At 45.2% G+C, this 17760-nt stretch overlaps 1 protein-coding gene across 1 annotated transcript; it reads left to right on the top strand.

Moving 5' to 3' along the window:
* Positions 1-568: 568 nt before the first annotated feature.
* tmem200a (transmembrane protein 200A) lies at positions 569-8966 on the top strand. Its single transcript, XM_077016583.1, has 2 exons — positions 569-1253; positions 6936-8966. Exon 2 carries the CDS (start codon positions 6956-6958, stop codon positions 8441-8443), a length of 1488 nt encoding a protein of 495 aa, XP_076872698.1. The 5' UTR covers positions 569-1253; positions 6936-6955; the 3' UTR covers positions 8444-8966.
* The last annotated feature ends 8794 nt before the right edge of the window (positions 8967-17760 follow it).

Below are 17760 nucleotides of genomic sequence, written 5' to 3'. Positions count from 1 at the left end.
TTATTTGTAAGTGCTGCTTGGTTTTTTAGCTCTTCATAAACACAGGAAAGCCAGAGCGCGCGATTGGGAATCTCTTAGATAGGAGGATTCCACTCTCCTGATGATATAAAGCAATTCACAGCTGCTTTGCATTTGCACAGCGAAGCCCTTTTGCGTTTCACTTCCTCAGAAGTGTGTGCAAGGTCATCGTTAAACCAAACAAAATTGTGCCTGAGCAAAAGGAGTTTGCATGAAAATATCTGATAAAGAAACCACGAGCCAGCTTGGGGATGTTCTGAAAAGCAGACATATATTACCGATAAGCTTAAGGTGAAAATGAATATGAAATTAATATAACATTAATAAATATATAATTTAAATGATTTCCATTTAAAATCAGCCCTAATCGTGTTTCTTGGACCAAGCCAGCCCCAGGCGCAGTGCCCTACTTATGAACCCCCCTATATATTGTGCATTTGTGCTCATACTCATATTCGCGAATAAATGATTGAAATTGACGTGCGCGTGTTTCTGCCCCATCCCAGCGTGCGTCATTTAAAGTGTCGTCACGTGGGAGTACAAAGGCACAACTCGCGCGCTCCTTCTTACAAATGCCTTTTACGCCGATATGGCAGCACCTTCTCCAAGAGACAACCATAAAACGGATTTATCATCTCGCTTTTATGTACTAAAAGGGATTCGAGGCACAATCCGATAGAAATCGTTGACATCAGCAGTTGCACGCGCAAAAAAAGCTGAATCTGAGACGCTAGTTTTTTGTTTTTTTTTCTGGACGCGTGTTAGTAATGAAAATGTATTGAGCCCACCTAAAGAAACACAAGGCAGTGTAAGGAGGCTGTGCTGTTTAGTCACACATCAGCTCAAAGCAGTGTTGTAGTGGCTGGATGAGCTCGGGAGAACCGGTGTCAGAATGACCCTCGTTAGAAGATGCGCGCTGTGGATAAAACACTTCATCAACTTTATTTATACTCTTCTGGTGAACAGCCTGGGCAAGTGAACGAGGAAAGTTGGGAATACGCCACAATAATACGATATTTTCTATATCCGTGCGGTAGTTGCCAGTTTGGTGAAACTACAGTATTGTGTTGTGCGCGCGTTGGAGATGGAGCGAGACCACGAAGGCGCGCTGGGAAGAAAGTCTCATATTTGTAAAGCAGAACGGAGCCTTCTTTTGCATATGGATGGCAAACTTGCAGAGACAATCGTAATGGCCAAATAACCGAGTGCTCACCGGAGTCCGTATCAAGATAAAGGTGAGCATTATAGTGTCTGGCCAACCAGTACTGACATGGCGCTCGATTCTTGGTATCTTGTTCATACTGGATGTCCAAATGCAGTTCACGATTTCGCTCGTCTTGTTGGGAAACACGAGTAAAACCAGTCAATTACCTCGCTCTCCCTTCCTTCTCTGGTAAGGTAGTATGCAAAAAATATTTTAAATGTTTCGCACCATTTGCACCCTCGTCTTGTACAACGTCGAGAAACACATCTGAAATGGCAGTGACGGAAAGTTCATCCCAGAATACCAGTTATAATAATGTGGGTGAGAAGGTATCGACTCCCCGTGTGTCAGCCCCCTGAGCGGAGGAGGATTGGGTGATTGGGAAGCTTTCTAGCGCGCACGATCGATTCTTCTGCATCTCTTGGACTCGTTGCATGTCCCGCCTACACACAGCTCTCACGCGCCCTTGTCGCCAGTAATGAGACCCATTTCCCTTGCGCGCCGGAGGCCTTCGCGCGCTCCACCACACCACTGAGTTTAGACACACTGCGCGTAGTAGTAAAATGTAATCATTCAAAAACGTACGCAAGTCATACAAATCAGTTAGTTTCTCTCTCTTTCGTACCGGATGTGCATCATTTCATTTAATAGACAATGAGAAATTAAAAACACTTTATAAGCTTCGACATACATTATCGATATCTTCACTGACTCGCGCGTTTGAAGAGCTTGAATACTTGTTTGATAAACTGGTTTTCCAAGATGATTACAGGAGTACGCGTTTGTATTATGAAGTGACCATTCTACAGTTCTGACACACAATGTGAAAAGAGAAATCAATGTCCTGACGCTCTCCCACGGTTGTAAGAGTCACTAGTAAATATCGACGCCCAGTTCAATTAACCACCCATTTCACTCTAAGAGCTCATTGTTCAAGATACCCACGACGTTCCTGGAGTTTTGTTATCCTTATGGTATTGTTTTGGTCGGATGCTCTCTCTCCCTCTCCCTGTCTGTCTCTCTCTCTCTGTCTGTCTCTGTCTGTCTCTCCCCCCCCCCCCTCTGTCTGTCTCTCTCTCTCTCTCTCTCTGGCATTTATTACCCCAGTCTGGGCATCGACACAGTTCCGCTCTTAGCGCGAGCGAGAGTGTTTGCTGTCTGCAGGTCTGCCAGCTTGGGAAGGACGCTGGGCTGCGTGCGCACATAACGCACTCGTCTCACACGTCTGAAACACGCAGGCCTGACTGTGCTCTTCAGCTGAATGCTTGTTTGCTTCACTTTGTTTTCCTTTGTAATGAGTAAATGCATAAAACATTTAAAGTACTTGTGAACAACATTTGTGCATCATACAAAAACAGCACTTCCACTGGGACTCTCATGTACAGTGTAGACCAATCAAACGAAGTGCACAGCAAACACCTGGAGAGACCACCATTAGAGGCTCATTCAGGACTTTTTTCAATAGTGCATCAGTGTACAACATTACACACCCCTGAAGAGAACACCATTAAAATGTCCTGACTGAACCTTTAATGGTGCTGTCTTCAGGTGCTTGTGTCTCCTGACTGAGACTTTAATGGTGGTCTCTGTGATGTAATGGTTCAAACCCACTGTGATTCTTTCTAGGTTACCTCAGGCCCTCTTTAATTTGCCCCATTTTTCTAATTAACATTTGGATCAGGATAGTAAGGAGTGGGTTTAAACCAAAGCCTTAAAGTGATGAAGTTTTGGATTACAAATGGATCACTCCCTGCGTCCTGTTCATTTGGGTCAGGTGGTGCAGGTCAAACGCTTATGATTTCTGGTCATTCCGTTCCAAAACGCGTTTATTACTGTGTGCTAAAAACCCAGCTCTTAAAGGAACAGAGTCTTTGTTAGCTTCAGGGATGAAAGACCGATAGAGCACTATGGGAGATGACTTCATATTTTTAAGGTCATAATTTATGTAGTAGTGCAGAAGCCAGTTAGGTTGACTTCAAAGAGCAGTAAATGGCAGCAGTGACTGAGACTCATTAGAGCAAGGCACCCTGGGTAATCTCAGCAGCTGATTAGCATAGACGTTTCCACGGTAATTGCTTGTTTGGACTCGCTCTGTCGTTAGCAGCCTTTGTTTTCAGTGGTGGTTGTACGACTGCAGTTTGGTACTTTTTCAACAAAGCCTTAATTAACAGCACAAAGCAACCAGTAGAATAGTAATACCCACAAATAAACATCCTGCAGGTAGAATATTAAATGTAAAGGTATAAAAAAAACCCACTCAGTTAAAACAGAACTGATGCATGCCTGAACAGCCTTGGACACATGTTCCCAACTGCTCTTCTTTAGCATATAATTCTGGTTGGACTGTCTGGTTTGCTCCTTTACACTTAGATCATTTTATCCAAATGTACAATTGTCACCCAGTACAGGTCAAATAAGTGAGAGTTAAAGGTCTTGCTCAGGAGCCCAACTATGATAGCGTGACAGTGAGAGGGAGGGGGGGGGGGTTTGAACCAGCCCCCTCTCTGAACCAGCAACCTTCTGATTACAAGTCTAATCATTAGTCCAGTCCCTTAACTGCTGAACTACGCCTGCCCCCTGATCGAGTGATTGATTGATTGTAACCATGGAAATTGGTGTACTCTGGAACAACCTTCTAAACATGTGTAGCTGTTCATTTCACTGGTCCCCATACTCTCTCTACATCTCTCTCATCCTCTCTGTCTGTCTCTCTCTCTTTCTCTCTCTTTCCTCCCATCTCCACATCTTTACACTGCCTCTGGTGTTTCAGGAGCTTTCAATAGAGTCAACATCAAAAAGGGCAGAATCACTCACTCTTGTTCTCAGACTAAATGTCTGCGTTTCTGTATGCATGTGTGTTTGTGCTTGTGTGTGTGCGCGCTCATGTCCATATGTGTGTGTCCGTGTGTGAGAGAGAGAGAGAGACTGAGAGAGGGAGCCGTGGTCCCTGGGTGTGGTGGGATGTGAAGTGGGGGTGTGTTTTGATGGCTGTGTTTGGATGGATATCCACCAAAGCTCCTTCTGCCTGTTGAATGTGAAAAGCAAACCCACATGTGTCTTTTCAGGGACTTTGGTTCTTCCTCAGAATCATTCAGAACGAGCCGTTTCTGTAGAAAAACGGGTCCGGTTGGAGAGCATCATTTTCACTCTGTCTTCTACACTCAGGCATCTTCGTTTTTATCCTCTTTTCACTACAGAACTACTGCTGTTAATTGGCTCTCATGAAAGAAACAAAAGCTATAAATAAATTAACATGATACAGATTTTTTCCAGAAAATATGAAGTGTCTGTGGTCTGGTGGCCACTGTGTGTGTGTGTGTGTGTGTGTGTATGTGTGTGTGAGTGTGTGTATACATTTTCGCCTTTTGCTCATTCATGCTGTACACAGGGGTTTATGCTCAGTGAATGTGTGAAGAGGCCGTGAACAGCTAAAGGACCAGTGTGCCTCGGGGAGGATTGCGTGGAAATACATCCGTCTATGGCCTTACACCATGACATGGAGATCACAGTGCGTACATAACCAAATGGGGAGGAAATGTAGCACCCCCCCCCCCCCCCCCCCAATACTAATGAGTCAGGAATGAATAATGAATAACCTGGATGAATAACCTACAGACTCGGAACACACACACACACACACACACACACACACACACACACACACACACACACACACACACACACACACACACACACACACACACACACAGCCTATAACGCAGGCTTCATATTTGCTTCAGTAAGACATTTCTCCAGTTGACTGTCCACCTTCCTCATGGCAGCACTGTAAACACATGCTGCTGGAGTGACTGTGCGCTGTTGTTTGTGCTGGCGTTGCGCTAGCCGCATCCTCCATGTGTGGCTCCCTCCGTGATTCTGTTGTTGCTACGATATGGTCGACTCGCATGCCGATGTCTCTTCCGTTGCTTAGCCTGTATAAACTGGAAGGCCACTTTTACAACTTTGTTTGACCACAAAGAGGAGTTGATATTGGCTGTGTTTCCACTGGCATCTCAGTAACGTCCCTCTCCTTGTATTCGCCCCTCAGACGCATTTACAACGTTTACCTCAGAGGAAGGGTATTTTTTTCTCAAATTCAGCATAATTACAAGCTTTTCTAGGCTATGAGCAGGAACTGAAATATTTATGGTGGAGATGAACACGAAAAACTAACAGTAACACGATCAGTGGCGAATGAAACTTGATGTGGGATCAAATCAAAATGTGTCCGGCTCTTACGATCTACGATATGATTGGAGGATCCTGCGATCTATGCTATTACCTGTGTCGGGCACGTGGACTTACCCAGATCACTGGTTTGTACACATTAGTAGATTCGCCACTTCCCATCCTGTGTCTCCTCCTAACTGCCTGTTCTGACTTTATTACACCCTTAATCGTGTTCAGCAGCTGTGCCGTGTAAACAAACGTGTCCTCGCGGCTATAAATAAAGCATGCTGTGCAGTGCTTTGAGTGTTTTCACTCAGCTAGAACAGTAGCTAATTAATACGGGGTGCTGCTGGTGTTCTTCAGTTGTTGACATGGATCAGAAGCAATCTTGCTATTTTAGGCCTTTATCTATTGATACCACTGTGGTAGAAATGTCACAGACACTTTTGGGATATTTTTGGGCAAGGATCTGGTAACTATAATCGTGGGTTAACAAGTGCTGAAGCTTGAAGTCCGAGCAGCACTTGTGCAGTTGGTACCTTCATGTTTCAGGAAGGTTTGGTCTTCATGTAGATGTAGTCGTTCTTTTTGGTTGAGAGCCTGATGTGTCTGAGCGCCTGGTAGGACTACATTTAGAACAAGCCTGACACATTCTGTTAGGAGGGGGGCTGATGGGTAACACAGTTAATAACTAACCCGGCACTCCAGCTTTTTAACGAAGAGGACACCTGTCGCAGGACACGTTGACACGGAGAGTGGATTTAATTTAAGTGTCTGCTTCATGGGTGTGTGATAAAACACAAACTCCACATCAGAACGTGGACTGCGGTTCATTCTTGCCAGGGGGTGTATGTGCATTTAGGGGGAAAGTGCCTTGTTTCCTGAAGCCTGTGCCTGCGTGTGCTTGGCCGGCTCTGGCTGGTATGGTCACGGTGCCAGAGTGTTTCCTGGCCATTAGCAGCTAATTCCTGCATCACTGCTGTATTTATAGAATCATAATTTCAAAGTGCCCTTTAAATGTTCATTTAAAACCAGTATTTACAGAGAGTATGAGAGAGAGGACTACAGAAATAGAACTCACGAATCAAATCCGTCTCTATATATGCCGTTTCCTGTAGTAAGCAGCAGTTAGAATGCCCTGTTATTTCTTGTCATAAGCAACAAAAAGAATATGCTATATTATAAAGAGGGTGTCCCGAAAACCAACATTAATTAGAGGGTGTGATTGTGTCTAATTACTAGCACAGCTGGCGAAATTCCTGCCTGGGTGAGTGCCTGAGTTCTGAAGCTTTACTACTGTTCCTCTATTGTGGAGTTAATAAAGCCCTTATGCCTCAGTAGTATTACTTAAACAGAGATAGAGGAAAGAGAGAGTAAGTGGAGGGCGAGAGTGAGTGAGAGAAAGAGAGAAGACGAAGAGAGAGAGCAAGAGAAAGAGAGACGAAGAGAAAGAGTGAGAGAGACAGAGGGATGGACGGAGAGAGAGAGAGACATCTGTATGCAAAGGTACCCTCATGCTCACCTTTGTCGTTTGTTTTTCCAGGCCTGCGTGTTGCCGTAGCGATGATTGCAACAGGAGGCGTGATCACAGGCCTCGCAGCGCTGAAGAGGCAAGACTCCTCCCGCTCCCAGCACCACCTGCCCTCCCAGAGCCCCGCCCCTCCACCCGAGAAGAAGCCGCCGAAACACAAACCTCGCACGGACGTGGTGGTGGTGCGTGGAAAAATCCGCCTCTACTCTGCCTCAGGTTTTTTCCTGGTCCTGGGAGTTCTAATCCTTATGGTGGGTATTGCCATGGCTGTGATGGGGTACTGGCCTCACAGAGACCACCAGAGGGCACCAGAGAGCAAACACTCCAACAAAACGCAGGTAGCACAGGAGCGTGCAGGCATGGTGGCTCAGTTCTTCGAGCAGCACCTGCACTCGGAGAAGATGAAGATGCTCGGGCCGTTCACGATGGGCATCGGGATTTTCATCTTCATCTGCGCTAATGCCATCCTACATGAGAACAGGGACAGAGAGACCAAGGTGATCCACATGAGGGACATGTACTCGACTGTCATAGACATCCACAGTCTGAGGCTAAAGGAGCAGAAGTGTATGAATGGGGCCTACATGGGCCCCTACGCCGACCACGAGAGCTGCTCCTTCGGCTACGACAGCCAGTACGCCTCACGACTGGCCGCCAACACTCTGATGACGCTCTCCGGTTTAGGCGGCGACCTGCGGTTCCCCCGTCACGCCAGCTCGGCCGAGGACGACGACGGCCCGCTGAGCTTGGGCTTGCTGTCGCCCGGATACAGGGAGCGAGCCGGATCGATTTTCGGCTTCCAGCCGGAAGGCATGCGCCACTGGGAGGAGAAACACAGAGACATGAAGAAGTGCCAGACGCGCTCCATCGTCTCGTCCTCCATCAGCGCCTTCACGCTCCCCGTCATCAAGCTCAACAACTGCGTCATCGATGCGCCCGACATCGACAACATCACCGAGGACTCGGAGCAGCTGCAGGACAGATCAAGACCGCCGTCCATGGAATCCTTAACCGTCCCTGTCCCGGACATCTCTAAAGCCTTCAAGCCACCCGGCAACCTGCTGTGCCGGAGCAACTCCGCTATGGAGTACCCGACGTCCCCACCGGTGTCCGCCACCTCGCAGGCGTCGCTGTCCCCGGAGCCTAGCGGGGGTCACTACCTGACCCCCGGAGCAGCCCGCAAGGACTTTGGTTCCAACAACTCTCTCCACATGCTGTCGTCTCACTCCAAGTCCCTGGATCTGGAACGTGGTGCCACCACGCTGACCGTCCAGGCGGAGCAACGCAAGCACCCCAGCTGGCCACGGCTTGACCGCAGCAACAGTAAGGGCTACACCAGACTGGAGAACAAAGAGGACCCCATGGACAGGCTGCTGGTGCCCCCTGTGGCCATTAAGAGAGACTACACCAAAAAGGAGAAACTGCTAATGATTTCCAGATCGCATAACAATCTGAGTTTCGAACACGACGAGTTCATGAACAGTACTCTGAAGAGAGGGACCTCCGAGACCAGATTTTAAAACCAGAGGCTTTACACACATCCACCCATCTGTACACACAGTTAGAGTACACACTCATTAGTACACACAGCTACAAAATCCCACTGCAATACATCATGATTTCTCATTGTTCACCATTCTTGCCCTGATTTTGTGCCCTTGTGACGTCTCTCGGACTGCAAGCTCAGGGGTTCACTCCGAATGACGTGGAGACTAAACACATCACAAAATCAATTAGGATTGTGAGATCTTAAATACTACAAAGCAAGTAAACAGTCTCACCATTCGAAACCAGTCATATACCAGTGGGTATATTGAGCAGTGTAAATAGACACCAGTGTACTAGCTGTGTGATTTGTTAAATACATTTCGATATATTTCTGTTGTCTTTGCTAATTGTTGAGACAGGAACTATTGTGTGTTTTGAGTAGGATGTGTGTGCTTTGTTGTACCAGAGTTATTTTGCTATAAGGTTTTCAATAATTTATTGTTCAAAAATACATTGCTATTTTTAAAGAAGATTCGTCAATGTATTATTTATCCGTTTCTGAATAAAGATAAACTTTTCAAATACCTTCGTCAGTCCGTCTCAATAATTCCCAATATGGCAAAACAAGCTAACTGGGCCTTTGTCCTCTCCATGTTGTAATAAGTAGTTCCCAATGTAACAGATCTTGCAGCACCTCGGTGTTAACAGGAGCAGGGTAGCACTGTCCCTGCTGGTGCATACCATTCTGACAAGAACAAAATGTTTCTGCTCCTTGTGATAAATGCATTGCGTATAACCAGACAGGTTTGTTAAAACCTTTCATCACAAGTAACCAAACGGCTCAGGCCTAACTCCAAGGAAAATGGTGCCATCTTTACACATAAAGTCCTAGTAAAACAAGCACTAATTGGTCAGTCAATCCCTATTTAGGCGTGAGAACATAAGCCAAAGGTAGTTTTACTGCTTCGTGTTCTGCATGTGCTAAACGTTTTAGCCACTGTTGTGCTAGTCAGTCTAAGAGACGCTCTCGGTCTCGCTAACACCACGACAGAGCTGAGGAAACTTTCTGCCTGTTGGCAACGAAGTGAACAGCTTTCCTGTGTTTATCATCAGTGGCTGCTCTGGGAGTACCAACACAAGCGCTACCAAATTCCACTCCTGAGAAGATTCTCCCAGTCAGAAGCTAGTGAAGGCCCAGCCTCCACAACTCCTGCTCGTTTCCATGGAAATCATATGAGGCAAAAGACACACATAAAAAAAAAACAGGAGACTCCAGAGCCAAAGCTGTATTGTGTAAGGTACAGATCCAGTGTCTTTCTGTGGCAGATTCAGAAACCTACATCATTTAGCAAGGTCAATTTGCAGACCAATGTTATCAAGACACAGTCATGCCTGCTAGAGTCACCCCAAATGAACTGAGCAGCAGGTATCAAACTAAATCTAATAACCATCGACTAATTGCAGGATTCAGCGCTTCTTTCCACTTTGTGCTGTGCGTATGTCTCGGTGTCTTCCTCGGGTTCTTTTTGACATTGCACATAGTTTCACAAAGGCAGAAAATCCCACAAACAACTTGGTGGCAATAACAAGGCTGTTCAGCAGGATTTGTGCTGGGTGGAATGGGTTTTTTTTTGTTGTTGTTGTTTTTAACTCGCTCTGACTTTCATAGCATGTTTAAGAATCTGACAGATGGAGTACACTAGTGAAAACTGTATCCTTGGGGCGGTGGTAGCACCACAAACCGTATGAATTAAAGACGATGCCCTTGGGTTTACACAATGCTTCAGCAATGTTCCAACACCTCACGAGACGGTTCAATACTGGAAATGCACCAAAAGCCGAATGCGATAATGAGCATTGTTAATGTTCTGTGTTTGTAAAGGGAGCTGCATCCAGCAGCCGTGTTCCTCCCTGCAGCAGTCAGACACTGAGCCAAAGGGTTTTGGTTATAGCCCCAGGTAGCCAGAGTTTTCCTGTGGGACCGTGTCTGCTGCCAGCGTCTGTAAATTGCTATGGGCAACAGGGTTACCTGATGAATATAATAATAATAATCCTGAGTCAAAAGTTCAGCTAAATTCCTCACATGAGAGGACAACACAAGATGTTTGTTTTATATTACTCTGTATATATGAATTGATCTTTGAACATTTATGCACAGTTTGTGTCCCTGCATTGTATAAAAATGAATGAGCCGATGAATATGTATATAAATGAACCTTTCTAATTCAGGCCACTATAAGTCAGTTTTACTGACTAAAAGACGGACGTTTAAATTTCAATATACTGAATTGTTTTGCTTCCCATTGTCCTGTGTTAGCATCATTCTAGAATTCCTCATGCAGTTTTAGAATGTGGTCATCATCTGTTGTTGAATGTACTACTGTTACATCATAAACAAGGAATCTTGTTTAGCTGTATGTCACAAACTGGAATGAGCCCATTTATATATTTAAAAGCAAAAAGAAAATCTGTGTTTTTGTTTAACATTGACGGTTTCTTTGTGGCTTGTCAAGTACTGTGAATTTAAATGTACTCATGACAACAGACGGTTACAATGACCCCATTCTGGATTAAGTTACTGCTTTACCAGCAACTGCTTTTTGAGGGGTTCTGAAAGCTCACCATGGCAACAATAGAACCCCTGCCACTCACCTAGGTGACGTCAAAGCCAGCAGACAGTGGGATGCCATGGGTAAAGGACAACGTTAGAGATGCCAGCCAGGAGCAAGACCTGAGTTCATCTCTGCATCCCTGCAGTTCATCTCGGCTCTCCTTACATCTTCAAACTCCAAGACTGCCCATGCATTTTCTCAAACCTCATAATGCTCAAAATTCTGCATGCTTCCAGATATGACGTGTGTGTGTGTGTGTGTGTGTGTGTATGTGTGTGTGTGTGTGTGTGTGTGTGTGTGTGTGTGTATGCATGTGTATATGGATGTAGCTTTTAGAGGCCAGACTGGTGGTGTGTGTTTGGAGAGAGTTTGATAAGGTCTGGGATGTGGGAGTGAAACAGATGGATCCAAATGGATAAAAAAGAGGACAGAATCCTAATGCATCCTAATTGACTGGAGTTATAGAAGTAGAACTTCACTATTTTCTGAGCATCAATGTGGACACAGAGCTTCCAATAATCTACATAAATGAATCTGTTAACCCTTTTCAATCCTTGACCTCTGCCCTACTGACGTTTACCAACAAACATGCAAAACAGAGTGAAAAGTCAGTGCATTTAGCCCCCCCCCCCCACTACATACCTGTCAAAAAGCATGTGTGAAATCCCCCACAATCCTCTGCCGACAGCCTCCCAAAGTGTGATGCACCAACCCAACACCTTCCCAAAGCTCCCAACAGCCTCCCAAAGTGCAATGGCCTGCCCCTAACTCCCTCCTTCAGGATGCATCCTAAAACAATGATCTAATCCTTTAACACAAAATTAAGTGAGTGAATAAAAAAAAGACATAGGATCTTAACAAGCTCGAGAACTGCTATTTATAGCCACTACCTACAAAGCAGCATCCGCATGGTATGGATTACATGGGCATTTGGAACGTTTAGCCAGGGCACCTTAAAGACGTCCAACCAATCAGATGGCCTTAAATTCAATTCCACAAAAGAAGGAACACTGTGAAGATGAACCACTGTCTGTGTTGTCAGTGTTGACTTTTCAAGTCTTTTTCTTATATAGCACTTTTTACAACACGTGTTGTCACAAAGCAGCTTTACAAGTGCATGGGTCCAGATCCATAATGAGCAAGTCAGGGGTGACTTAGAGGAAGAACTCCCTAGTCGGAGGTTAGTAAGAAACCTTGGGAGGAACAAGATTCAAAAGGCAACGCATCCTCCATTGAGCAGCCCCAGCTAGTAGAAATCGAGAGATCGGGAGATCTCTCACTGAGTGTAACAGCTACAGGTGCTCACTCGCTGGGCTCCGCCTACCATGTGATGTCATCAGTGTATGCCCTGGCCCGCCGTGCGATGTTTGCAATGAAATGAGTGCTGATGTAAAAACAGAACGTATGAACAGTAGTCAACTTTGCCCTCTTCAAATAATAAAACAATACGTTATGACTTCTCGTCTTCATAACGAGTGCTGTAGGGAGTTTTTCGTGTGGCCCTGAAAATCTGGCAAGCAACACAGGAGCCCGAAGGCGATGTGAGACACATCAACTATGATTTGAGTTTCGGGTGTGTTTTACTCTAGTATGAAAATGATTGAAGTGTGACAGAATGAAACTTGGTATGTGTGAGCAGAGAATGCAGCACTAATCACACACATGCTGGAGGGATTATGTCATGCATTCTGATCTAAACGCCTGGTCTATATCTCATCAAGCAGCTGTCAGGCATATAAATATTTTATCAGCATCTGAAGATTTCAATAATTTAGAGCCAAAGTGTTTATATTTGCAACTTATTAAAGGGGTGTGTGTGTGTGTGCACGCGCGCATTTGTGAATACGCGCACACAGACACTCCATGGCATCCATCTCTTCTACTGTTGGTCTGAACCCAGAGAAAGATCAGAGTCATTATACTGACTACATTATGTACTCAAACTGCTGTAGTGCACTTAAGCTATGCATCAAAAATACACACATACACACACATGCACGTATGCATGTGCATGAGAGAGAGAGAGAGAGAGAGAGAGAGACTATTGTGCATTGCCTTCTTATGGAGAAGCCTGTTAAAACAACACAAATGTAGGACTCGTGGTCACTTCTGAGGCAGTGCTATATAAGATTCTCAGATGCAAAATCAGATATCCTCATGAAATCTGTTCATTAGCATCCAACGCCAGCTCATCTGATGAAGAAAAATGAAGAACTGTTGGTTGATGAGGCAAAACAGGTGCATTAGTAAAAGACCCTCCAGGGCTGGCTACTGAAATGCCTGCTTTAATTACCTCTCAGTACAATACTCCAATACAGTCTTAGTCTCTATCTATTCCAGGCTGTCGGCACTGGCCTGTGGGTGTTAAGTTGGTTAATCCTTGGCCAGAGCCCCATCATTCAGTGACTCACATTCAGCTGTTGCAACTAGGTGCAATTTTAGTGCTCTCTTCTTGTCTGGATCTATTTGTGGACAGGGCGTTTGCATAAGTCTGCACGCACGCTAACCCTTAACCCATCATGTAAAGTCTAGTGCCAGTTCTCCACACGCTGAGCGTGATGGTTCCTTCTACTCCAGGTCTGTCTGTGCACCAAACTTTGCCGCTGTGGATGACTGGGTTTCGGGAGCCATCAGCTCTCACTCACAAAGCTGGATGTCGTCACACGAGTTCTCTATCTGGGGTGCTTTTGTGGCCAATCCACAGGAACAATCTTCCAAACACTTCAGGCTAAAAATATCAGGTTTCAGGTGTGTTTATGACAGCCTGATTATACACCTGTAGCAGTGAAAGGAGTCTGCTGCTAGCTTCATTTCACAGCGGTATGACACACACTGATAGCATCAATAATTTATGACATAGATGACATCCTAAATGACTGATTTTTGTGCATTATTCTGCTGTTACCTGGGCTCTAATGCACTTGCCTTAAAGATGACATGTGATAAAAAAGTAATCCTATTTTGTATCCATGGCAACACAACAAAGGTGCTAAGTAGGTTGTATACAAATTACTCAAATGAGACAAAAATAGCATTAAAATATTCACAGTGTCTCTTAAGACTGAGTGACTAAGGTGCAAGACAGAGAGAGAGTTGTCAACGCTATTGTTTTGGACCACATGACAACCATCCCACCGTCGACGCCCGAGCACCCCAATGACACAGTAGCCGGCATCAAGTCTCATGGCAAATTAGTTATTATGTGATATGTTGAGAGGAGCTGTTGTGAACAGCATACCAGGCACAAATCATAAACCAATCAGAAAGCTCTCGTTCCTTATTAAAGGGCTTCGACTGGCTGCCCTGCCAAAGTGTCATCACTATTGATCACTCCTATTGACCAGCTCTCTCTCACACCGCACCTTACAGGCGTCGTCACTCAGCTAGCGGCCCTTTATGACATCATTACTCAACATCAACAGCATCACAACATTCTACTAGGGCTGTCGCGGTGAAAGAATTTCCCCTGCGGTTATTTATGGTGGCTCAACACCGCGATATGCGGTATGACGCGATATGCGTCATTTGTCGTCTAAAATCTTAATTTTAGAGCTATATAATTGTTTTATTGTTTTTATTGTAAATGGGTTCTTATTGTTTTTAAATTGCAAAGAAGACAGTTTTAAGAGCAGTTAAATATGTGTTTATTGTCAAATAGAGAACACAGAAGTCAAATGAGATGCAGTAAGAACACCATGCTCTTTCGCTTTCTTAAAAGTGTAGGGTAAATATTTTAAACGAGATTTTAAACACAAAAAGAGAATTTAATAAATAAATCAATAAAACGAAATCTTTCCTTAACCAGAAGAATAACGTCTCAGCTTAAACCTGAGTTGTCACGTCCCTGTTGCGCGCTAAGAAAACCAACATATTCACCTTATGTGGTTTCAGTGAGGAGCGGAAAGGGCTAACAATATTCCCGGCAGTACTAAAAACTCGCTCGGATGGTGTGCTTGTTGCACAAATGCACATGTACTTGCGGGCGAGTTTGGAGAGCAGAGGAAATCTAGCCTCATTGACGCGCCACCAGGCGAGTGGATCTGCGTGGATTTGACTTGAACCCGAAATGCTCCCAAACCGGCGAAGTCGCGTTTTGTTTTTTGACCAGAGCATCTGCTGTAGTTTCCATCTTTGAAAAAAGGAGACGGATTGTTGATCAGCCGCACCGGATGATAACAGGGGGTTGATGGGAAAATGACTAACTCTTGCACAGGCACTTTGCCCTCGCATGGGAAAAAACACAAATATTGCGGTTGTTGCGGTTAATTCCCGTACGTTGCGATTTTCTCGTCAATAGCGCGGTATTGCTATACTGCGGTTATCGCGACAGCCCTACATTCTACAGCATCACAGAGACCATGTGCTACAGTATCATGACGGATGTGCACCTCAGTGTCACAGAGGGTGTGTACTATAGTGTCAGAGAGGCCATGTTCTGCAGCTGTGTGTATGTGTGTACGCATGTGTGTGTGTACATAATTCAGAGTAACTCTGACACTAGTTGCTCTTTATTCAAGAAGATATATAATAGCATATTTCTCCAGGCAAATAAAGTGCACATATTTATTGATAAGCAGCAAGAACAGCTTTGCAAGAAGTATCCTTCCCATCAAACACAAACACACACTCACATAGCCTCTGATGTCAGAATAAATTAACACCCACTATGTGCACTGAGGCCAGCTGTGATGACTTCAGTGCAGTGTAACACTAATGATTTACACACACACACACAAACACACTCACACAAATCTGCTACTTATAGCACTACCTCATACTGTGCCACTATAAAACTGTTGCACCATAAAACAGGAGTGGGGAGGCTCACATGTAAAACCAAAGCAGGATGTCTTAGGGTTCGTTAAGCACAGATAACAACCTCTGCTGTGGCCCTTCACCACCAGTGCTGAAATATCACCCAGGCTACTGGCTAATAGCGACCTCAGCCTACAAGAAATAAACACGGCCCATAGCTGTTAGCAGCAGCTTCAGTGCAAGCTTAACTTCACCGTCAGCTGCCCACACAGCTCAGCAAAAGGATCCCCTGACACCATCTGACCTCATCGGGACCCATGTTACCTAATTCCAGAATCCTCAAAGAAGTTCCAGAACCTGTCATTGTTACATCATAAGCAGAACTCTCAGTTCTGAAACGTTCTGACCGTGGGTTTATGTGGAGATGAAGGCTTAGTGGGAGAGCACTAGACAATCCGGCCCTCTATTACAGTGAGGGGACTGTAGGATAAAGCCTAATGAAGAAGAAATGGTGGTTATGGCTGCCTGATGGGCAGGCCCGTGAATGTTCCCACACTCTCCTGAAAGGCACTTGCCTTCAAGGAGCTCACATCACACTAAGCCAAAACAGGAAGCGGGAGTTTCACGCTCTCGCCTGTGGGTACAGGGTTCTACAGCAGCGCTGATCAGAATTCTCTCTGCTCACCAGTCACACCGGTGGCACATCACCAGCTCGCAGTCAGAACATCCACCAGCTGAATCTGAACACAAACAGACCTTCCAGAAAGATTCTGCCGTCTACTGTTCAGCTACACTGAAGGAAGGCAGTTCCAACACAAACCCTGACACGTCTCCCCTCACTATACATGCAGCCCTTGTCCAGGGCAGTTCGGCTCGAGTTCTGCCGTGTTATGCAAATTAGGCCGGGTTCAGTCTGCCAATCAGAAGACCCAGGCAGCCTGATGGAGACAGGTCACTGAATATGCAGAATGGAGACAACTGTCCGACTCCAACGCCATGGAAGCTGTATTTTAATTTTAACAAAACACCAGTATTGAAATTGCAAAACTGGCGTGCTATTCTATTACTATAGAAAATGCTGCTCTGATCCAACACGGTGTCTTACTGTAGAAAAGACTCCTCTGAAATCCAACCCAGTGATTGTCCTGCTGCTCAAATCACTCCTCTGTAATCCAAAACAATGAATGTCTTGTTGCTCAAATCACTCCTCTGTAATCCAACACAGTGAATGTCTTACCGTAGAAATCAGCCCTCTGTAATTGCTTTGATAATATTTTCCCGCCACACAGACCACACACAAAAGCACAAAAGAAGTTCTACAATGTTGATGCTTACAGTGGAACAAAATTACTGTTCTGGATTGTTACAAAATGTTTGCTTCAAAAGAGCAGGACCTTCAGTAACAGGGCGAACTAACACTGACCAGTCGTTTATCAGAAACGCTTTGTAAGCATATACAGTACAATCACAAAGCACACATCATCTGTCACTAGCCAACTTCTACCCTGTCCATCATGGGTCAGATCCTGGACACAGGTACACTGTGTGTCTGGGTAATGGTGGATTTCTAGCAAGTCGGTGTCACTGACACAAGATTGACGTGGTTGTGGAAGTTCAGCTGGGACAGGTTTGCTGGGCATGTTGGTGTTGCTAGGGCGTTGCTAGGGCTGGTACACCAGTCAATGTCACTGCTGAGGTAAACGTGGCCTGCCACCCAGAAATAACCACCTCACAGTTGTCATGCCACCACAGGTGGACCAGTGATGTAACTATGGTTTTCAACTTCAGATCTGGAGTCCAAAATCTAGTCCTGTCCATAATCCAATCACAGACCACCGATATTCACATAACGCCATAAGGTTCAGGTTTTACCCACAGGTTTATCAGCATCCATTTATTTAAGGGTCAGGGGTGATGCCACAGGGGTCAGTCAGTTTCATTAGATGTCTACGCCAGTGATTACAAAATCCAATTGCAGAAAT

The sequence above is a fragment of the Brachyhypopomus gauderio genome, chromosome 9 (assembly GCF_052324685.1).
Source record: "Brachyhypopomus gauderio isolate BG-103 chromosome 9, BGAUD_0.2, whole genome shotgun sequence".
Taxonomy (NCBI): Eukaryota; Metazoa; Chordata; class Actinopteri; order Gymnotiformes; family Hypopomidae; genus Brachyhypopomus; species Brachyhypopomus gauderio.
The sequence above is the reverse complement of the archived record's forward strand: the minus strand, read 5'-3'. Positions and strand labels throughout refer to the sequence as shown.